The 24,338-nt window shown below is 38.4% G+C and overlaps 1 protein-coding gene across 15 annotated transcripts in view; it reads right to left on the reverse strand.

Annotated features, from left to right (window-relative positions):
• The window catches only part of kst (spectrin beta chain, non-erythrocytic 5 kst), a 436,819-nt gene that overhangs the window by 231,066 nt on the left and 181,415 nt on the right, over window positions 1-24,338 (reverse strand). For all 15 annotated transcript variants that reach the window (XR_011393672.1, XM_070097938.1, XM_070097941.1 and 12 more), the window contains exons 5-17: window positions 23,947-24,055; window positions 23,351-23,515; window positions 23,111-23,223; window positions 19,204-19,391; window positions 18,158-18,383; window positions 17,894-18,025; window positions 17,232-17,453; window positions 16,690-17,076; window positions 13,789-13,989; window positions 12,042-12,254; window positions 1,497-1,697; window positions 1,121-1,343; window positions 343-938 (exon numbers count right to left, since the gene is read on the reverse strand). Coding sequence is in view for 14 of the 15 variants with exons in the window: in XM_070097938.1 (XP_069954039.1) it covers window positions 343-938; window positions 1,121-1,343; window positions 1,497-1,697; window positions 12,042-12,254; window positions 13,789-13,989; window positions 16,690-17,076; window positions 17,232-17,453; window positions 17,894-18,025; window positions 18,158-18,383; window positions 19,204-19,391; window positions 23,111-23,223; window positions 23,351-23,515; window positions 23,947-24,055 (2,976 nt within the window). In the remaining variant the exon portion in view is untranslated. The remainder of the gene's footprint in view (window positions 1-342; window positions 939-1,120; window positions 1,344-1,496; window positions 1,698-12,041; window positions 12,255-13,788; window positions 13,990-16,689; window positions 17,077-17,231; window positions 17,454-17,893; window positions 18,026-18,157; window positions 18,384-19,203; window positions 19,392-23,110; window positions 23,224-23,350; window positions 23,516-23,946; window positions 24,056-24,338) is intronic.

The raw sequence follows: 24,338 nt of genomic DNA on the forward strand, positions 1-24,338 counted from the left end.
AATTACCCAAAGTAAACAAATACAAATGAACAAATTTAAACTACAGTAAAAATGTGCATGCAAGGAATGGGGAAATGAGGAAAGAATAATGTGGAGTTATAACATTCATTTGTTAAAGAGTATTATATAATAATCAGCATCTTTTAGGCATTGTAAACCCTCAGTTTTGCTATTTTGCCATCTGGAAATTACTGTATATACATTACTCGAGAAAAAGGCCCAGGGTTAAAGACCAAATGTTTAGACAAAATGTACGGACTAAACAATTGTTCATGGGTTATATTTTCAAGCAGACAAAATCACGTAGTATGTCCACTGCCTAATAACTGATTATTATTTTACCTTCTCTTCCACTGGTGCTAATTCCCTCTCCAACTGATCATGCTTGCGCTGGAGAGACTGTACAGTTTTTAGGTCTCGACCCAATTCATCGGTGTCCAGCTTTTCCATCTTCTCCACCATCCAGTCCCTCGTCTCATCACAAGTGCGATGGAATAGTTCTACACTGGATGCTCCCTCCAGACTACGTTCTTTTTGCTGCTTCAGACGATTAAGGTGAGCCCATTGATCATGAATTTGCTTTTGGCGAACTTTAATCTTTTCCAGTTGACTATGTCCAGTGGCTTCAAAGTCCTGAACCATCTTATCAATTATTTCAATCCTCCTGCTTGCGGCTGACAAGTCTGTGAGGAACTTTTCAAATTTCTGCTTTGCTGTCTCTACATCATCACCCTTCTCATCCATTTTAAGTAGCTTTTCTTTTTCCCTCATCCAGGTTTCAAAACCTTGGCACTCACTCAGGAATGAGAAAAGTTTAATAGATTCTTCCAGATACAAGTGTCGCTTTTGAGCAAGTTCACACAAATTTCCGTAGGTTGAATTAATGGACTGCAAACGTTTTTCAACAGTTTCTGGTTCTTCAAATCTTTTATTTCGAGCTGCGGATTAAGCAAAATGTTTTTAGGTTGAAAAATTATTAGTCACAGACAGTAGTCAACCAAAAGCTAACAGGAAAGCTCAAGTGTTAGCTGACCAACTAGTCTGTTAGACATATATGTAATATCTGTTACTGTTACATTTTATTTTATTTTAATGAGGAATGCAGACAACCTATACTTACGAGGGGCTCTAGGTTTCCTCTTCTTGACCCTTTCAGTTTTCTTTACCATCCTGGTTTTTGGCACCATTCTCTTCTCAGGAACCTTAACTTCCTTTTTAACCCGAACATTAATTTTCTTGGGTTCACTCTCCCTAACATAATTAGCAGGAACAAAACCTTCTTCACCAGTATTTTTACGTACATTCCACCAATCTCGATTTGTTTTATTGATCAGGAACATCATCTGGAATTTTAAAAAATTTCATAAAAGGGATAATTTTTTATCTGAATCTCAGGAGCATCATAAAATGAACGAATTTCAATAAGAAAACGTGATTCCCAAAGTTTTCGTAAGAATATCTAAGAAAACATTCACTAACATAATATTTTTGTTTACCTCGCCTTTCACCATATGCATGCCTTGACCTTGGAAGGAGTATCTAGCAATGACAGTGGGTAACTCTCTCTGTTCAGTAACAGTCACCTCTTCTATTTTTTCCACGACTTCCTCTACCAAAACTTCCTGTGGTACCATCTTCACTTCATCTACCCACTCGTACTCCTCCTCCTCTCCAATGTTCTGCTGCTGGGATGTGAGCTATAAAAAGTAAAACAAGAACTTAGTATTTATATCTGGAGAATAATATATAAATGCCCATCACAAGAAACTTGTAAAGTTTTAACCCTTTGACTGCCGAAACCCCAAATCCTGAGGTGTCTCCTGGTGTCGCAAAATATTTGGGGAGAAAAAAAAAAACAATTTTTTCTAATGAAATGATAGAAAATCTTTTCCTGATGGTAATGACACCAAAAGTACAAAATTTGATGGAAAACTTGCGGAATTACGCTCTCGCTAATTTAGCAACCTCAGCGATATTTACGAATCAGCGATTTCGCCCACTTTGAGCCCTTTTTGCGGCTAATTCCATTGTTCCAGTCGACCAAACTCTCAACTATTTCTTTAGAACTCCATTTGTTCTATCGACTGAGTACAAGAAACTGCCCATTTACTGATTGCAACTACCCAATAAAGTGGTCAAAAATTGGCAATTTGGCCAATTGCAGGCAAATTAAAAAATATGCCAGTTTCAAAATAGGGTCCAGAATGAACAATGCAGTCATTCCTGGCTCTAAAATAACATTTTCTTTGTTCATCAGTCATCTCCGGGGCCCTCTGATATTACTCTTGCTTTCTATTTTGAATTTTTATTCAAACAAAAAAATAGAAGATTTACTGTTATGCAGACTACTGCAATACTGCAATAATTGTATAAATAATGTCAACCCATTCATGACTGCATATTAGGATAGCTAGCTGGACATTTATTGGACAATGACATCATTTGTTTACTCTTGAACATTGGCAAAAATCAAACATTTCCCCTACTTTCAGCTCCACTTCAAGGTCTTTTTCATAGTAAAACCAATCAAAATCACCTCTATTTTTATAATATTTTTCCATTCTATCTAAAGGAACTATGAAAACAAGAATATAACCATAAAAACTATGAAAATATACCTCAAAGTTGGCATTTTAATCCAAAAACACGATCGGAGTTTTTTTTTCTTTCTCATTATGCACCATGCTGCAGGATTTTTTTTGTACAGTACACACTGACCACACAGACCCAGTCTTTCGCATGTGGGTCTACCAGTTTTCTCCTGCTTGATTTGCACATACAGTAGGGCCCCACTTTACGGCATTCCGCTAATATGGCAATTTCAAATTATGACCAAAACTCTATACAGCCACCTGGTTTGTTCACATTCTCCATGAGCACATTTCTATTATGTTTGGAAACTTTCCAAAATTTCAAGTACACCTACCATCCGACTTACGACCGAGTTCGGTTCCAAGAAACCGGTCGTAAGTCGAAATGATCGCAAGTCGAACTTCACTACTGAAAATCAACAAAACATTTTTGTAATGACTATTTTATTGTTTTATTTTGGTATTTCATGTTTTACTTTGCTTTTTATGTTGCTAGTACTGTATTTTTATACTGTAAGGTTTAGGATAAACACTGTGTACAACACACAGTTGTTTATTTCCCAGAAATTTGGCATAAAAAACACGGTTGTAAGTCGAGTGGTCGTAAGTCGAGCAGGTCGTAAGTCGGATGGTAGGTGTATTTTAAAGTTATTGCATATTTTATATGTACTCTGATAATTATACTTGTGTACCTGTACCTAAATACACTTACACACTGTGCTCGCATGCAGGTATACATTAAAATCACTAAGTGTCCCTGTAGTCTTAACGCCATAGTAATAACACTAATACGTAATAATAATCACTCTTGCGCACATTAAATGTCTTATTTTACGTTAATATAGACATTTTCATTAATCCATCTATGATATTTTCTTGAAAATTATATAAGAAACATGTTACGTAACATATAAACATGCAATGCTTATATGCTATGGAGGTGTGTTTGCCGGGAGGAGGGAAAACACTGTGTTAATAGACATTTACATTAATCCATCTATATTATTTTCAAAATTATATAAGAAACACCTTACACAGCATATAAACATGCTATGTTTATATGCTACGGAGGGGTGGTAGCCGGGCAGAGGGAAAACATTACATTTTCTCTGGTCCGGCAACAGAGAAAACTTGTATGAATCTGCATCTGACAAAGTCACTCCCCATAACACACAACGCTTGTTTACAATTCTCGGCATGAATTATTCATTACTTCTCCCTTCGTTTATGATGGCATCTAAAGGTAGTTGTTAGAAACTATTAAACTCGGTGAAAGAAGGTATGTCGTTGAGAAAGAGAAAGAGAAAGAGAGAGAAAGAGAGGAGAGAGAGAGTGAGAGAGAGAGAAAGAGAGAAAGAGAAAAAGAGAAAAAGAGAAAAAGAGAGAAAGAGAAAGAAAGAGAAAGAAAGAGAGAGAGAGAAAGGCCAGTGCAAGCCTACATCAAGTGACGTAAGCTGCTCAACTGATGGTGACACTATTGACAAAGACTGGAAGTCCCACACTGAGCTTAACTCAGGGGTTAATAACTGGTGGAATTCTGTCATCGCTAAGGTCCCACAGACTGACAGAGTTCAAAACACTACCTTTGGGAATTCTAACAATTCCTCTGACCACCACAAAGGGAACAAATCCTCTTCCCAGCAACGAGGGAAGCCTTGGATCTGTTAATTCTCCTACACCTGACATCTCTGCTTCAGCCACTGCCAGTCCACTTGACAGTGCACATACCATCTCTGATCCTACACCTGTCAGCACACCTGCCGACACTATCCCAGAATCTGGTAACAGTGCTTCATCAGCAAGTTCTGAGCTAGGAGTTTCTCCACAAGAGATTGGTGCAGTTATTGATCAGGGAACTATCACTGCACCTGATCACCTACTGCGCCAAAGTACGAACAGCAGGGACACATCTGTCAGAACTGGTAGAGGACGGGGCAGGGGACGTGGAAGAGGAAGACATATACAGCCGTCTCACCCTCCACTAACACAGTTCCAGCGGCAGAATCTGAGGACAAATCTGCAAAACACATGAGGTGCAACAAATCCTAGTCCACCCTCCCAGGCACCTAGGCTGTGCTCTCGCTGTCAACGGAAGGGGCACACTGCCAACAACTGCCTGCGAGATACCAAGTGTAATTACTGCTACAAGAAAGGACATCAGGAGGACCAGTGTCGGAAGAAAAAGGAACTTGACAGACAGGGCCACCTGTTTAGAGACCTGTTCTCAGAACAAACCAGCAGGATCTCTGAATTGGTGAACAAACTCACACATCACCCACTTAGCTACTACTATCCCAGCCCAGCAGGTGGTATTGTGCCTTATACAAGACCACAGGCCTACATCCCTGCAGCTGCCTCAGTACCCTACCTCTCTCAAGGGCAGGAACCTTACATTCTCTACACACCCACCACCTCAAGCTGAACACATCATGAGGAGCCAGTCTATCAGTATCCTGTCGGCAAACATTAGAAGTTTCATTACCAATGTTGGAGAGCTCACACAGTTTTGTTAGCACTCGGCATCCCGACATGATAGCTGTTGTTGAAACATTTTTGGATGACAGGACTACAGAAAATTTTGCAAGAATTGCTGGCTACACCTCATGGATGAGAAGAGACAGGCAAGGGCAAGGAGGTGGTGTTGCTGTGTGCTTCTCTAAAAGCGTTCATGCCCAGCACATTGATGTTGCCACCACTACACATCTTGAAATGATGTTCAAGCTCTGTATAAACACTAGTACCTCTGTACTAGCATGTGCAATGTACAGACCTCAGTGGCAACATGCAGACCCCATCAACTTCCTAATGGAAAATATTGACTCCCTTCTCCTACAACACAACTGTCAACATATTATAATTGTTGGTGACCTCAACCAGCACCTTATACAGAGGGACTTTGATGACCTTCTTGCAGTGTTTGACATGAGAAACTTTGTTGATTTCCCTACTCATATCTCTGGCTCCTCCCTTGACCCAGTAGCATGTGATCTGGCAGAAGGCATAGTCACTTGTCAACCCCTCGGCTACGTTGGATCGTCTGACCACAAGGCTGTTTTTACCACACTTAAGATCCCAACAGAACGAGGTGAGGAGTCCACACGCACAACCTGGCTATGGGAAAGAGGTACTTAGCCAGCCCTTTGCTCTGAGCTCGCCACCACCGATTGGAATGCTCTTCTCCAAGGGGAGGTTGACAACCAAGTGAAAGCCTTCACTGGACACATCCTTAATCTACAACAAGAACACATTCCTCACCGGCAATATGTGACGTAGCCTACAGATCAGCCTTCGTTTGGCTTTCGTTGTAGAAAGGCTGCTACTGCTAAGTACAAAGCATGGTTAAGGCATAAGACACATCCTACCACCTATAACAGGAAATTGCACATGCAAGCCTGTAGACATATGAGTGACATTCAAAAGTGGGCCATTGCTAAATGGGAGGTGGACACTAAAAGAAAGCTAGCATCAGGTAGGGTAGGCTCCAAAACCTGGTGGTCCCTGGTCAAGGACAGACAAGGTTATCTGCCTGATGAACTTATTCCACCTCTAAATCGACAGGATGGGACCACCTCTACTAGTAGTCAAGAGAAGGCGGACCTCTTTGCTGAACACTTTGCTACCAAAATGCAAGTTCCTGATCCAGCAAGGGACCCTCCTTGGCTAGCTGCAAGAACTGTGTCAAAACTGTCAGTGGTGACAATAAGGCAGGAGGAGGTGCATTTCCTTCTTAAATCTCTTGACCAAGAAAAGGCTGTGGGCCCAGACAAGTTGAGCCCAAGGTTGTTGAGAAGATGTACAGACCAGCTAGCAGCACCTCTAACTCGCATCTTTCAGCACTGCCTAGTACAGTGTAAATGGCCCTCTCTATGGAAAGAGGCAAATGTAGTCCGTTCACAAAACGAAGATCAGAGTAGAAATCAGCAACTACAGACCAGTGTCACTCCTGTCAATCACTGGTAAGATCCTTGATACAATAATCTCAAGACAAATGACAGTTTTTTTGACTACCACTCACTACTTTGTGATCGTCAATATGGCTTCAGGAAAGGTTACTCTGCTGCTGATCTGTTGTTAAACCTCTCCACTAAGTGGCACCAGTCACTGGATGAATCCAAAGTCAGCTGTGTGGTAGCACTGGACATTGCTGGCGCTTTCGACCGGGTGTAGCACCAGGGCCTCTTAGCAAAACTTCAAGCACTGGGAATTGCAGGCTCTACGCTATCTCTCCTCAGTGATTACCTTCATGGTAGATCTCTAAGGGTAGTTCTCAATGGAACAGAATCAGCAAGACATCCTATTGGGGCAAGTGTTCCACAAGGAAGCGTGCTGGGTCCATTGTTATGGAATGTCTACTTCAACGACCTTCATCTCATCCCAGAATCATATGCATATGCAGACGACTGTACACTGACATTCACTTATCCAAGAGAAGAAATGCCAGCTGCTCTAAGCTACATCAATCACCAGCTGAGAGCTATATCAGCTTGGGGAAATAGATGCCAAGTAACATTTGCACCTGAGAAAACGCAAATGATGATCGTCTCTAGGCACCATGATGGTAATGCTGGTGCAGTAGTAAGGATGAATGGGAGAGTGTTGGCACCTGGATAAGAAGTTGATATCCTTGGGGTGAAATCTGACTCCAAACTAACCATGAAGAACCATGTTGTAAATCTTGCAAACAAGGCAGCCAGGAAGCTTACAGCACTTCGCCGTATCTCGCATCTGCTTGACAGTAGGGGTTGCAAGATCCTGTACGAGGCACAAGTACGCTCACACCTTGAGTATGCTCCACTTTCTTGGTTTGCCTGCCCCCCCCCCCCTCTCATCTGCGACTGCTTGACAGAGTAGAGAACAGAGCAAGACGTCTCATCTCTCGCCTGGACCTATCCTGGATAGGTCTGTCATTTCAGCAGAGCCTTCAACATAGGAGGGATGTGGGTGGCCTTACTGTTATGTACAAGGCCAATATTGTCAAAATACCACACTTGGATCCACTTTGAGGACAGCGTGAAACAAGCTTTTATGCCGCAAGACGGGCAGAAAGTAGCAACTTCACTCTGGCTGTACCCTTCTCCAGAACATCACTCCATCTGAGATCATACATACCCAGGATGACTCGAGTATGGAACACATTTGTACAACATAATGATGTCAACGAGATAAAGTCAGTTGATCAAATGAAAATGCTGGCCCACAGATGGCTCCAACTTAATCCTGTTCCCTACTTGTATGTCTCATAACAATAAAAATGCTTTCAAATGAGCTGATGTAGGTAACAGCTCTTAGCTTGCCAATAAAGTTAGGAATCCTTAACCTGTAAATAGCTTGTCAATAAGATTCCAAGTTGGTAAAGTAGAATAAAGAGCAACACACTCGTTTTCGTGTAACACCATTTTTAGAATGAATGATACTCCGAGTGAAGCCATACGAAAGGAATAATTTTTTACAATTAGCCCCAGTAATACTATTATGTACACAGTTTCTCGGGTGTTGAACTAAAGAAAATGTTATTCTTCCCAACACTCTGACAGGACTGGAAAAACATCTTATATTTATGTTAATTTATTCTACTGTCGATGTATTTATCATGTTTATGTGTTATGAAGCATGTTTATTACATAATTTTGAAAAAATATTATAGATGGATTAATCAAAATGTCTATATTAAGGTAATATACAACATTTTATGTGCCTTAGGGAGATTGTGCATTATCATCATTAATATGGCATCTTCAAGACTAGTAAGACAGTGATTTTATTGTGTACCTGCACACCAGCACAGTAAGTTTATTTAGGTATAGGTACACACAATTATGATGATCAGAGTACAGTGGACCCCCGGTTAACGATATTTTTTCACTCCAGAAGTACGTTCAGGTGCCAGTACTGACCGAATTTGTTCCCATAAGAAATATTGTGAAGTAGATTAGTCCATTTCAGACCCCCAAACATACATGTACAAACGCACTTACATAAATACACTTACATAATTGGTCGCATTCGGAGGTAATCGTTATGCGGGGGTCCACTATATATATATATATGAAATAACTTTAAAACACTAGAAATTTTGGGATGTGTCCACACATAATAGAGAGTCATACTCACAGATGTAAAAAAACTAGGTGGCCCACAGTAACCATATTAGAAAGTAAGGTGGGGGAGCTACAGTTTTTTTTTTTTTTTTCATAATTTGAAATGTCAACAAACAGACAGATGCTAAGATGATCCTAGTAAATTATAAGAACTATACGAGGTAAATGTACCCGTCACTAACTTAGACACACATGAGTCAGAATACACATTTAACCCTTTCAGGGTCTCCAGGCCCTCACCCAGACTTGTTCTCAGGATCGCCAAATTTAAAAAAAAAAAATCGTATGAAAAGATACAGAATCTTTTCCCGATCATAATGACACCAAAAGGGTGAAATTTGATGGAAAACTTACGGAATTATGCTCTCGCGAAGTTAGTGGTCTCAACGATCTTGACGCATTGGTGATTTTGCCCACTTTGAGCCCTATTTTCGGCCAATTCCTTACCTTTGATATACTTTTTTTTTTTTTTTTTTCCCAACAAGTCGGTCGTCTCCCACCGAGGCAGGGTGACCCAAAAAAAAAAAAAAAAAAGAAGAAAGAAAATCCCCAAAAAGAAAATACTTTCATCATCATTCAACACTTTCACCACACTCACACATTATCACTGCTTTTGCAGAGGTGCTCAGAATACAACAGTTTAGAAGCATATACGTATAGAGATACACAACATATCCCTCCAAACTGCCAATATCCCAAACCCCTCCTTTAAAGTGCAGGCATTGTACTTCCCATTTACAGGACTCAAGTCCGACTATATGAAAATAACCGGTTTCCCTGAATCCCTTCACTAAATATTACCCTGCTCACACTCCAACAGATCGTCAGGTCCCAAGTATCATTCGTCTCCATTCACTCCTATCTAACACGCTCATGCACGCTTGCTGGAAGTCCAAGCCCCTCACCCACAAAACCTCCTTTACCCCCTCTTTCCAACCCTTTCGCGGACGACCCCTACCCCTCTTTCCTTCCCCTATAGATTTATATGCTTTCCATGTCATTCTACTTTGATCCATTCTCTCTAAATGACCAAACCACCTCAACAACCCCTCTTCTGCCCTCTGACTAATGCTTTTATTAACTCCACACCTTCTCCTAATTTCCACACTCCGAATTTTCTGCATAATATTTACACCACACATTGCCCTTAGACAGGACATCTCCACTGCCTCCAACCGTCTCCTCGCTGCTGCATTTACCACCCAAGCTTCACATCCATATAAGAGTGTTGGTACTACTATATTTTCATACATTCCCTTCTTTGCCTCCATAGATAACGTTTTTTGACTCCACATATACCTCAACGCACCACTCACCTTTTTTCCCTCATCAATTCCATGATCAACCTCATCCTTCATAAATCCATCCACCGACACGTCAACTCCTAACTATCTGAAAACATTCACTTCTTCCATACTCCTCCTCCCCAATTTGATATCCAATTTTTCTTTATCTAAATCATTTGATACCCTCATCACCTTACTCTTTTCTATGTTCACTTTCAACTTTCTACCTTTACACACATTCTCAAACTCATCCACTAACCTTTGCAATTTTTCTTTAGAATCTCCCATAAGCACAGTATCATCAGCAAAAAGTAACTGTCAATTCCCATTTTGAATTTGATTCCCCATAATTTAATCCCACCCCTCTCCCGAACACCCTAGCATTTACTTCTTTTACAACCCCATCTATAAATATATTAAACAACCATGGTGACATTACACATCCCTGTCTAAGACCTACTTTTACCGGGAAGTATTCTCCCTCTCTTCTACACACCCTAACCTGAGCCTCACTATCCTCATAAAAGCTCTTTACAGCATTTAGTAACTTGCCACCTATTCCATATACTTGCAACATCTGCCACATTGCTCCTCTATCCACTATCATATGCCTTTTCTAAATCCATAAATGCAATAAAAACTTCCCTACCTTTATCTAAATACTGTTCACATATATGCTTCAATGTAAACACTTGATCTACACATCCCCTACCCACTCTGAAACCTCCTTGCTCATCCGCAATTCTACATTCTGTCTTACCTCTAATTCTTTCAATTATAACCCTACCGTATACTTTTCCTGGTATACTCAGTAAACTTATTTGATATACCTTTGAAGAATTTCAAGAGCATACCTACTCTCTGAGCCCGGCCATGGGCCAGGCTCGTCTGGTCAACCAGGCTGTTGCTGCTGAGGCCCGCTGCCCCACATCCATCACAGCCTGGTTGATCTGGCACCTGGTGAAGATACCTGTCTAGTTTCGTCTTGAAGGCTTCAATACTTGTTCCAGCAGTGTTTCTGATATCTTCTAGTACAGTGTACTAGTCGACAAAGATCATAACTATTTCGCTATAATTCCATTTTTTTGTATTGAGTGAGTACAAGAAACCACCCATTTACAGATTTCAACTATCCAATACAGTGGGTAGAATTTAGCAATTTTGCCAATTTCACACAAATTTCAAAAAATGCCAATTTCCAAATAGGGTCCAGAATAAACGAGAAAGACATTCCTGGCACTAAAATAACATTTCCTCTGTTCATTAGTCACATCCCCAGAAGATTTACTGTTATGCAGACTACTGCATTAGTGTAGAAATGGTAAAAATAATATCAGCGCACTTGTGAAAGAATGTTAGACTCACCAGTTGACATGTATTGGATGCCTAGCATGATTTCTTTACTTTTGAACTTAGGTAAAAATTGAACACGTCTGCTACTTTGAGCTCAATTTCAAGGTACTTTTCGTTGTAAAACCAGTCAAAATCATCTCAATTTCTGTAATATGTCTTCCATTCTATAAAATGAGACCAGGAAAACTAGAATACAACAATAAATACCATACGAAAATACAGTGCAAAATGACTCTTAATCCAAAAACACTCAGTTTTTTTTTTCTCATTATGCACTGTGTGCTGCAGGATTTTTTTATACTGCGCACACTGACCATATAGACCCATTCTTTCATATGTAGGCCTACCAGCTTTCTCTCACTAGATCTGAGGGCGCTAGAATTTAGGCGTACTAGTACGTCAAAAACCCTGGTGCGTAAGCCGTACTAGTACGTCCAAAACCCTGAAAGGGTTAATATAATACAATATCTAGTGTGTGAATACAAGCTCAATCACATGTCAACAAGGATAAAAATTGAATTCTGATTTTGAACTCGTACATTTATAATGCTTTTCAATAATTTTATGTAAGCATAACCAGTAACTGTCATTAAACTCAGCATACAGAAGATTAACATGCATTCATACTGTAATAGGAAACAAGACTCAATAAAAAATATCCAATAAAAAATTTTATGCCTAGAAATAATCAAGTGATAATTATGTAGCCTTACATTTAATGCAGAGATTCCTGAATTAATAAGTTTTTGTCCTTGGTTATTAACCGCCTTTATGTCCCCTTCGTAGGCCTTGATTTCTCCTTCAAGTCGAGTGTGTAGCTGCAGCAGGGCCAGACCACTTGGTTCATCCTCACCGTAGTCCTTGGACTGGCACAGAGGCAGCTTCTCCTTGATCCACGACTCTGCCTCATTGGCATCTGCATTAAACTATTGCCAAAAATAATGCTGTATTTAGATAATGCTCATTCAATATGTTTAGCATATAGGGTAAGAATAAATTGGTATTTTCACATTTTGCAGTACACTTGCATTAAATGCATCATTTTGCATACTAAAATGGCATACCTGGGACTGTGCATGGGTTCTTGTCTACTAATGTTCATAAACATTTTAGAGTTTAAAGTACAAGTAGAACAATGTTATTTTGCATGTCAATGAGAAAGAAAGCCACCAGCAATCCTACCAGTGTGTAAAACAATTACAGGTTTCCGTTTCACACACTTGACAGGACCATGGTAGTACTTCCCTGGGTGGTTGATGTCTACCAACCTACTACCTGCATATCCCCTTCAAATTTGCTAACATCCTGTGACCTCCAAACCAGAATCAGACACATTATTTTCTGTTAGCAGTGATTTGAAGAGTCTGTATCAAAACTAGAGGCAGAAGAGTGTCTTGAAATGTGTGATGATTGGTATAGTATTCTTGTGTACTCTGCTGCTTACGTGACATTTCTTCTGCTGTTGATGCAGCAGTAGTAGTGTCATTTTGTGTACAATACTCTTCTTGTCTACTGTAATACTTTCTATATTTGAAACAAAAATATGATTAGTCATATATAGTACATATCTATGTATCTTTCAACAAACCGGCCGTATCCCACCGAGGCAGGGTGGCCCAAAAGGAAAAACAAAAGTTTCTCCTTTTAAATTTAGTAATATATACAGAAGGGGTTACTAGCCCCTTGCTCCCGGCATTTTAGTCGCCTCCTACGACACGCATGGCTTACGGAGGAAGAATTCTGGTCCACTTCCCCATGGAGGTAAGAGGAAATAAACAAGAACAAGAACTAGTAAGAAAAATAGAAGAAAACCCAGAGGGGTGTGTATATATATATATGCTTGTACATGTATGTGTAGTGTGACCTAAGTGTAAGTAGAAGTAGCAAGACGTACCTAAAACCTTGCACGTTTACGAGACAGAAAAATGAAGACCAGCAATCCTACCATTATGTAAAACAAATACAGGTTTCCGTTTTACACTCACTTGGCAGGAAGGTAGTACCTCCCTGGGCGGTTGCTGTCTACCAACCTACTACCTAGGATATAGTACATATATCGATAACTATTAATGTAGAGAACTATAATTTTAACAAACTATAAACCGATTTTTTTTTTTAGCAAAATATAAACAGCCATATCCAACAGCAATATCCAATCCCACACGGTGCCTCGTGGCCTGGTGGATAAAGATCTCACTTCACACAGCGAGGGTCTGGGTTCAATTCCCAGCGAGGGTTGAAACATTAGGCGTGTTTCTTTATGCCTGTTGTCTATGTTCCCCATCAGTACAATGGGTACCTGGGTGTTAGACGACTGGTGTGGGTTGCATCCTGGGACAAAACTGACCTAATTTGCCCGAAATGCTCAGCATAACAAGCGGTTTTCCATATAGTAGCATGTCACTGATGTACACGTACTTATAGAAATAAAGATATTACATTATTATACAAGATCATTACCAAGCAAGCTTCCGCTGCATTTTCAAGCTGTTTCCGTCGGTCACTTGCATACTGATCTAGGCGCCGCCATTTCTCTTTCAGAGCAGCAATGCGTTCACTGATGGCCTTAGCATCAGGATGACCAGCTTTGAAGAGTGCTTCACCCGATCTCATAACTTTCTCTGCCTTGGGACGACGGGCACGCATCTCATCTTCTAAAGCCTGATGGGTGTAAATCCAGTAAATAAAAAAAATGGGAGAAAAAAAATGAACTATCTGATACTCTAATTTTAAGATTAAAAGTACTATGAATAATACAGCCTTTAGTAAATTGACATGCTACTTACCATGATTCAAGCTTATAAAAAGTACATCACATATGCTATATGCAAATAACAAAGCATCAAGGGAAAAATAAAAAATAAAACTAATTTAAAAACTACATAGAAAAAATGCACTGAAAAAAAAAAAAGCTCTCCACCTTGCCACAACCTTGTCCAAAGAAAACAGCAAATACTTCATAAATAACAAATTACTTTACCTTAAGGGATGCAGCTTTCTGGTGGCAGAGCACAGGATGTGTTAGTGCAGAGAGCACCAGGGTGAGGGAGGTTAAGTAGAAGGAGCCATTAGTGTTAAGGTGACCAAATGCAACATTACTCCTTTATTATAGAAACTGAGGGCAACACTACAAGCAAACTCAAGCAAAATATGTTAGGTGTTAAAAGCAGCTAAGTGCATTATATACAAATGATGCAGAGAAAGATGGGTCTTTGTACAGGATTAAGAACTGCATACAGAATTAAAATTAATGTGCCTTCATTGAACACACATTAAAAGCAATACGAATTACTTATGAACTTCTCTTGTCCCTGCCAAGTCTGATAAGGAGTTTCTAATGTGAACCTGCAATCTTAATTGTGGCCACGTCTCACTATTCATTTGCTATCCACATATGAATGAACCTTTGAATTATAAGATTTGTTAGTTTTAGCACTATTTCATGGAGAAATTTCACATTTAATGTCAAACATGAACATATTCTGAGCACCTCTGCAAAAGTGTGTGGTGTGGTGAAAGTGTTGAATGATGATGAAAGTATTTTCTTTTTGGGGGGATTTTCTTTCTTTTTTGGGTTACCCTGCCTCGGTGGGAGACGGCCAACTTGTTGAAAAAAAAAAAATGAACATATGTATAAAACGGGTTTTAAAAAGCACCAGTGCAGTGCCGCCTGCACTTTAAAGGAGAAGTGGAGATAGTGTGATGCACAGTATCATCTAAATTGTGATGTCTGCACACTTCTGGCAAAACAGTTAATGAATGATTGATAATGAATGTTTCATCTTTTCGGTCACCCTACCATGGCGAGAGATAGTAGGCATCAAATCACAATAGGTACGTATACAATAAATTAAATTTACTTCCAATCTAAAGACAAATACTTACAAATAAATTTTAATAATCAATAAGAATGTTGTATTATGCCAGATTGTGATGACCTACATGATTAACTACTTACACTGTATGCCTAATAGTACACTGCAAAAGAATCTGTCAGTTCTCATGTGAAGGTGTACATACATGTTGCAGGTCTTAAAATTTATTATCAGGCAGTGTCTATAACATGCATGGTATGTAATATCACTGACCAAATCAAACCTCTGTATTAAGATATTGATCTAGTGCTCAAGTCTTGACTAGGGCATGACCTAATATCAAAGAATACAGCCCTCTATTGCTCACTGAAGATGTTTCTTTTCCAAGCACTGAGGGTCAATGTTACCCAAGAGCGCTAACAATTTTTTTTTTTTTTTTTAAACTTATTTAAAAACTGTCATCTACAGTATATTGCTATATAAAGATTTGTACCCGATTTTATTTTTCTTCGTCAAAATTTATCATATGTATAATATACTTTAGTTAATTACAGACATCTGCATTAGACCAATCATTAACTATACTTAATTTCAGCTCCATGACCTCAAACTTTTGCATTACAATCAGTGGCTTCAATTGTTTCAGTTCAGCTACTTTATTAAGAATTGAATTTATATTTATTTGCACATTTTAGAAAAAAAGCTACCATATTAATTTTTCCAACTGTTTTTGTTGCAATTAGCAAGTCATTTTCTGTATTTATTGAAGGGATTATGTTTCAGAGCTTCATGGTTATACAGTAATGACTTAATATCTTGAGTGCAGATACAGTGCATATAAAGGGTCATAATAAAAGTATGCCATACTGAATAAAGTTAACAATTCCTTTTTTAAAATTCTAGGTACATGGTGTTGGACTATGTATAAAAATGTAAATAGAAAATGGCTAAGTTCAAATAAAAGAAGGTTCTGCAGAATATACAAGTGCTGGAATAATTTAAATTATTTTATATTTCTAAAAACAAAATACCATAATTCCTTGCTAAGAGTGCAGTCAAGCTAGTAATCTGGAAGTTAAGAGGCAGATGCCAAGACTGTGTAAGAGTAAGTCTAAGAAAAACTCATGAGTCCCCAATGTGTAATCACCTCAGTTACTGTATATGAAGGAAGAACAAGCAAAAGGATTTATTTACAAGAAAAATGTTGAAAAGAAATACAAGGTATTACTGCTACCAATATACAAAAAATGGAGAGAAGGTATAATGTATACAATATATACTGCATATGACAGCTGCTATGTCCAAATATATACAATAGTAAATTAAGAAAACACTAGATATATTTTATGTAAATTTTGAAGTGGGCCGGATTCCAAGAAAATTCAACAGAACAATTGATAATACATGTAGATGGTCATTTATTTGTCCTTAATGCAAGTGCAGTATACTTGAATTTTACTTTTAACCTAACAAAAACCCAAAATGTGGTATAGGTCATCCCTATATCACATACTGCAAACTAATACAAAATTTAGAACTTTCATACCTTGTGTTTTTGCTGAAGCGAGATGACTGCTCTAATGTCTTTCGCAGTTACTCCTGCCTGACAAATCCTCTGTTTTTCAATAACCCAAGCTTCCTCCTCTTCCATATCCACTTCAAATTGAAAAAGATCTCGAGCCTCCTCCAATTTCAAGCGTCGTTCTGCAGCCTTCTTTAAAAGTGCTTGTTGCCCTTGGTTGAGCTCTAGCAGCCTTTTCTGCAGCAATGGTGCATCCTTATGTACTGAGCTCATACATGCTTCACCTTGCTTATTTAGGCGCTTAATTGTTTCTCCCATTGAATGTACTTGAGACTCCATTAATGAATGTTTCTGGAGTAAATCCTCTACTGCAAGCAAGTGCCGCCCAACATCATCAGAACAGAAGTTAACCTGTAAATAAAAATAACTTACACTAAACAATGACACCAAAGCTGAAAAAAATACATTTAAAAATGAAAACACTGAAAATATACATCAAATCTTAAAGTTCTTTTCAAAGAAGTTGAAGATAAATATTCAAGCTCCATTAAATGTAATAAACTCACTTCCAATTCCTTGATTGAAGCAGTAATGGTATCCACTTCCCTCATGATGCCAACAAGGATACAACAGTTCTGAAGATGGATCTTGTGCTTATTGAGAAGATCTAGAAGTTCGCTCCACTTTTTCAGTATATCTTTCTCCTTCTTACGAATGGCTACCTTACCATGATAGTTTTCAAGATCAAGCTCATCAGCCATTTTAGTTAAATCTTCAAATCGCTCTTGCTGCAGAAAAATTTTAATATTATTACTATGATATAACCACATATTTTGCACAAATTTTATGCAGGAGTAATTTAAACAGCATACCTAACATGTACCTTATTACAAATAGGTTTGGGCATGTAGAAAGGATAGAGGGGGACAGGTTGACAAAGGACTACAAATCAGGGGTGAAAGACAAGAGGAGAATTGGTTATCCTTGGAACAGTTGGAGGGAGTACAGGAGACTTGAGTTTTAGGGACTTGAGCATCCAGCAGGGTTTGCGAGAGCACGTTAGACACGAGTGCACGTATACATGTGTTTTTTAATGCATGTACTGCTGGACTCGGGGTAACTGCATCAATATCAAATACAACAAAATTATAGTGAGTTGTAATAAACTGACTTGCCTTAAAAAACTTCAAAGTCTTGACTTTTATACACTGCAGTATAAAAAACTTACTCGAGCTAGAATATCTGCGCTGATGGCCTCGTGTTTTTTGACTGTAGCTTCCACCTGTGCCAAGTTGCTACCATACCGTGGATCACTCAACACCTGAATCATTTCCTCTAAGTAGCCTTTTCGAAGAACACTCTGCAGAAAACATTTTTTTTTTTTTTAATTTTTTGCTCAGACCAAAACCTATTCAACTCAAGTTCCAGCAGTTTGTCTCTCAGCATTTAATAAGAGTTTAGTCCATGACTGAACATGGCTTATACAACTTACCTTTTTGTCAAATTTATAAGCAAGTTGTTCAAGTCTTTCTTGTCTAAGCAGCTCATCCCTGAGGGCTACTTCCCGGCGATGCTCAGCCTTTTCCAGGTTATTCCACTCTCGCTCAATGTCATGAACCAACTGGCCATCTTTAGGTATGTATGCAGGCTGGTTCAGAGCTTTAAGGCTTGCATTAATGGAGAAGAACAGTGCTTCTATTTCACTTCTCTCTTTGTATCTAAAAAAGAAAAAAAAATATTGTAAAACAAACATAACATGAGCAACCTTTCAGTTTAGTAAGTGTTAGCCTTAACACCAGTGCAATCATTCATGACATTTTAGAAATCTTGTACAGAATAGAATATACACCAATATGGAAAGGGATTATCCAAGTGGCCCATGACCATGACTAATACATTATCTGTATTTTATCATTAAAACAAAATACAGTGGTACCTAGAGTTACGAACTTAATTCGTTCCAGAAGGCTGTTCGAGTTCCAATACCAAACGAATTTGATCCCATGAGGAATAATGTGAATCAGATTAGTTCATTTCAGACCCCCAACAATACACTTTAAAAAGCACTTACAAAAATACAATTACATAATTGTTAGAGTTGGGAGCTGTTCGAAACTCGAGGTACCAATATCTCATAGGTTAAGTTAACAATTACTGTATTTACCAAGGCACTCGCTCAGCACCGGGTTCTCTCATCATTTCACTAATATCAAGAGGCTAAGATGCGCCCAAGTTTGCTGAGACAGCAACATTACCCAAGTCAAAGATTTCTGTTTAGTGAATTTGTGCCCTGATTTATCAATTACATTACAGCCTATTTTTGTTAACTTGTCAACCTATTTCAGTAATATAATTATAAAAGCAAATGGCAGTACAGTGCTGTCTTTCGAATTTCATTTCGTTACCATGCATATTTATCCAAATTATGAATCAAATGTAAACTTCAATTTCTAAATTAATCCTTTCACAAAGTACTGCATAATTTTATTTAAAGAGAGACTAATGGTATTTTGAAACTAGTATAAGCATTTGTCTCACTTGGGTGGCTTCTCCTCTGTTCTATATTTTTTGAAGTGGATGAGTAACTTCTGGATGCCATCAAGGGAGTTGGGAAACTTTCTGCTATCAAGGTCAACAATCTTCATGATGATCCACTCCAGTAGTGTGGTGGTGATCTTCTCATACTTAGATTTACAGTCATCTACATCTTTCATTTGGTTCATTATCTGCATATAATCAGTTTGTAAACAGCATGGAGGGTTGAGCAAACAAAACATGGAACATTATTTTTTTTTTTTCAAGTCGGCCATCTCCCACTGAGGCAGGGTGACCCAAAAAGAAAGAAAATCCCCAAAAAGAAAATCCTTTCATCATCATTCAACACTTTCACCTCACTCACACAATCACTGTTTTAGCAGAGGTGCTCAGAACAACAGTTTAGAAGCATATACGTATAAAGATAAACAACATATCCCTCCAAACTGCTAATATCCCGAACCCCTCCTTCAGAGTGCAGGCATTGTACTTCCCATTTCCAGGACTCTAGTCCGGTTATATAAAAATAATCGGTTTCCCTGAATCCCTTCACTAAATATTACCCTGCTCACACTCCAACAGATCGTCAGGTCCCAAATACCACTCGTCTCCATTCACTCCTATTGAACACGCTCATGCATGCCTGCTGGAAGTCCAAGCCCCTCGCCCACAAAACCTCCCTTACCACTTCTTTCCAACCTTTTCGAGGATGACCCCTACCCCGCCTTCCTTCTACAGATTTAAATGCTCTCCATGTCATTCTACTTTGATCTACTCTCTAAATGACCAAACCACCTCAACAACCCCTCTTCAGCCCTCTGACTAATACTTTTATTAACTCCACACCTTCTCCTAAATTCCACACTCCGAATTTTCTGCACAATATTTACACCATACATTGCCCTTAGACAGGACATCTCCACTGCCTCCAACCGCCTCCTCGCTGCTGCATTCACAACCCAAGCTTCACACCCATATAAGTGTTGGTACTACTATACTTTCATACATTCCCTTCTTTGCCTCCATAGACAACGTTTTTTGTCTCCACATATACCTCAACGCACCACTCGCCTTTTTTCCCCTCATCAATTCTATGATTAACCTCATCCTTCATAAATCCATCTGCTGACATGTCAACTCACAAGTATCTGAAAACATTCACTTCTTCCATACTCCTCCCCAATTTGATATCCAATTTTTCTTTATCCAAATCATTTGATACCCTCATCACCTTACTCTTTTCTATGTTCACTTTCAACTTTCTACCTTTACACGCACTCCCAAACTCATCCACTAACCTTTGCAATTTTCCTTTAGAATCTCCCACAAGCACAGTATCATCAGCAAAAAGTAACTGTCAATTCCCATTTTGTATTTGATTCCCCATAATTTAATCCCACCCCTCTCCCGAACACCCTAGCATTTACTTCTTTTACAACCCCATCTATAAATATATTAAACTACCGGGAAGTAGTCTCCCTCTCTTCTATACACCCTAACCTGAGCCTCGCTATCCTCATAAAAACTTTTTACAGCATTTAGTAACTTACCACCTATTCCATATACGTACTTGCAACATCTGCCACATTGCTCCCCTATCCATTATCATATGCCTTTTCTAAATCCATAAATGCAATAAAAACTTCCCTACCTTTATCTAAATACTGTTCACATATATGCTTCGATGTAAACACTTGATCTACACATCCCCTACCCACTCTGAAACCTCCTTGCTCATCCGCAATCCTACATTCTGTCTTGCCTCTAATTCTTTCAATACTGATATAATCAACTATAAACTTAAAATACTGAATGTTTGGCCAAATTATGGGAGCTAATCTTTGTATAGTACATTCATTCTTGCTCTGTGAAAGGCTCAACCAAGTCGTACATGCATTAAATATTAACTACTGTATTTTACGGCGAACAAGATTCTCCAATGTTAAGGATGCCTCCCCAATTCCGATTGGCTAAATTTTGGAAAAGATAAACAGTATCTCAGCCTCTAAGTTGCTGGGTAAATTTTTGAAACATTTGGGGAAAAACAAGTAGTGTCTTCGACATTGTAAAATACGATAATACTTGAACTGCTGACCAGAGGGATGGTAATGTTAAAAAGTAGTGGAAGAAATGGGACAAGATTAAACAGCAAAATACGATAAGGGTTATATAGGGGATTAGGGAGAAAAACTTACACGGCTCGCGCAATTCAGATTTCGTGTTCAGAGAGAATGACTGTTGGCTAGCATTTTAAGAGTGCTTTGTTTTTAAGGCATTCATATTTTAATTAGTCCCAGGATTACTTTGGTGATGAAAGCCTTGCTACTAGATAGGAACATATTCGTGTTACTCTTCTGTTGCTTGCCTGTACTGCTGACTGCTGGTGCTGAAGCCAATGTCAGTGTTACCTTTATTCTGCCTTGATGCTTTAACTGAAGTGTGATAGCAAGCTGCTTATGCCTCCAACAGGTTTTCTGTTGTTAATGCATGCACACTCAAAGTATGGACATGTACAATGACACTATACATACATAATCACTAATTTTAGCATACACATCTTGGTTCAGGGTCTGGCCAACTGTCAGTCAGGTTATGCAGAATTGCTGGTGATGACTATTCTCAGTCAATTCTTACAACTCTTGTTGTAAGGATTACCTGCAAATTTTTCAGGGAAGTTTTTTATTTTATAGTTGATGCTATAATGAATGGGGCTTCTCTACCTAGATATAGAAACTTCATTTTCTCAAGTTGCCTCTTCATTACCTGGTGGAGACTTCTATAAGTTCATTCAACAGTGAAATCCATATGTATATCTTATCTATCTCTGAGGCTAATGTTCACAATCTCCTTGCTCTGTTTTGTGCTACTTACATCTTTAGTTTGTCTATGGTCCAAGGGCTAATGGAATACAGATTAACATGTTGAAGTGGGAAAGTTTGATGTGGGCTGAGGCCGAGCTAAACTAGAAGAGTATAGCCAGGCAACTGCTAGCTAGAACATACTCTTTACTTGCGAAAAATTTAGGGGTATGTAACTCTTGCCCAAGAATTTTGACCAACCCTTTTGCAGCCTACGGCTGTGATCAGCTGCCTTTACAAACCAATATGCAGTGAATGTTTTGAAAATTCTTCCATTATGTAGCACTAATACATTATTCGCTAGAGTACAAATTAACCAGATTTGTTTCCATGCTCAAATGTTTTCGGAAACAAATTCCAAATACACAATGTGGCATAATATTCTGATGTACCAAACTAAAGTTTGATCGGGACATTTTTCATACTGAACTCACTAATTTTACTATTATTGTTTGCTTATTAATTACCTGGTGCTATAATGGGTAGTGCTACATTATGACAGCTGGTCTAGAAATAAGGTTCAAATGTTTAATCATATACATTCACATTGAAACAAAATATCAAAAACTGGGTAACAAAAATTTTACATCATATTTACAAACTAAATAGAACTTCACAATGTTACAATCACAAAAATAATGAAAAGTATACAAAAGCTTCCAAAAACTTCAGTACAATATGAAATTAACTTCAATGATTGAGACACTTGTGCTACAATTGGGTATCTATTGTGGAAACATTTTACTAACAAATGGCTTCCTCAGTCTGGTACAGAGATGAATGGTAGAAAATGATTACGAGTGACGTAATCAGTCCTTCAGCCTTGTGTTGATTTGTCCAGTCCATCATTCTTGGACTGAACACACTGACTCAAGGCTGAGAGACTGATTACCTCAAACTACTACATTTTCCACCATTCATCTCTATACCAGACTGTAGAAGCCACTTGTTGGCAAAACATTTCCACTATAAAGATACCCAAGAGTTGCATAAGTGTCTCTATCATCAACTTGTCAGTTCTCTAAACCATTTATCTACAAAAATTAGCTTACATTGGCAATTCTCTTGGATCCCTTCAACTCATTCTTCATACGAGCGAACGTGTGATAGTAGGATGCAACGTACGTGATAATTGATTTCTCATCAGGTTTGCTTGTGTCCACATCTGACAATATATAAATTACAAAACTTGTATAAATATATATTAGTAAACAAGACTGAATATGTACTTTTCTTTCATAGCCACTAATTTAAAAATGTCAATATCTCAGTCAAGTACATGGTAACCGTACCTTCAGCATCAAGAATCTTGGCAATACCCAGTTCATTATGGGCCACATCAAAGGCATTATTGAGGTTATCAATGTGATTCTTTGGTATCAAGGCATTGTAATCGATTATATCTGGTCGATGAGCATGAATAAGAGCATTGAAACCCAAGCCATCCCTCCACGATCCTAAAAGAAATGCAGTTTAGTATTTAAATGACATTCAAATTAAATGGTTAAAAAAATAAAGCAAACATTATATAATCTGTTCTGAATTTTTCACTTTACTGAGTAAATATATAAGGTATTGTATTTATACAATTATACCTTAAACTCTACAAATAGAGAAGTGAAGAATTAAATAACTGAATGCTTTAAAGTTAAATGTAAATGATAAACAAATGGACTGGCTCATCATCTGGTTCTGGGTCTGATTTATTTAGAATTTTTTTGGATACAAGCAAACAAATTTTTGAAAGCTTTAGAAAGAACTAAATACAATTTTTTCCTTTACCACAACTGTAAATCACTAGAAAGCTGAGTAAATTACAAGAGTTGTGTAGAAAGGTACTATATATTAAGCAAAGCCTCAAAGTTGCATAGCATGTTGGTCAACTTACTCGAGAAATCCTCAATACTAACTCCTCTGTAGCCAGCAGTTTTCCTTTGACACCATAGCAACAATGCATCTTTGGCAGATTTCTTCTCACTACTTTCATTTTCTTCATCCTAAAAATTTTAAAACATTAGGCATTTACAAAAAAAGTCTAAGTAAACAAATTTATACAGTACATGGTAATCCCAGAAGATTAACAATCTAGGATAACACGAGAAAATGAAGTAGTGTGGCTTATTTCTATTTAAAGTCTTTGGTCCTTTCCGAGGATGTGACCCACAAGAACTAACATTCAGATACAGTATGTATTTCGTGTTAGGTGAACAGAGGCAGCATGTGGTAACAGTACTGTAGACTACCCTAAGTTGGACCCCATCCAGGATTGAACCCAAGTAA

This window comes from Cherax quadricarinatus, chromosome 60, assembly GCF_038502225.1.
Source record: "Cherax quadricarinatus isolate ZL_2023a chromosome 60, ASM3850222v1, whole genome shotgun sequence".
Taxonomy (NCBI): Eukaryota; Metazoa; Arthropoda; class Malacostraca; order Decapoda; family Parastacidae; genus Cherax; species Cherax quadricarinatus.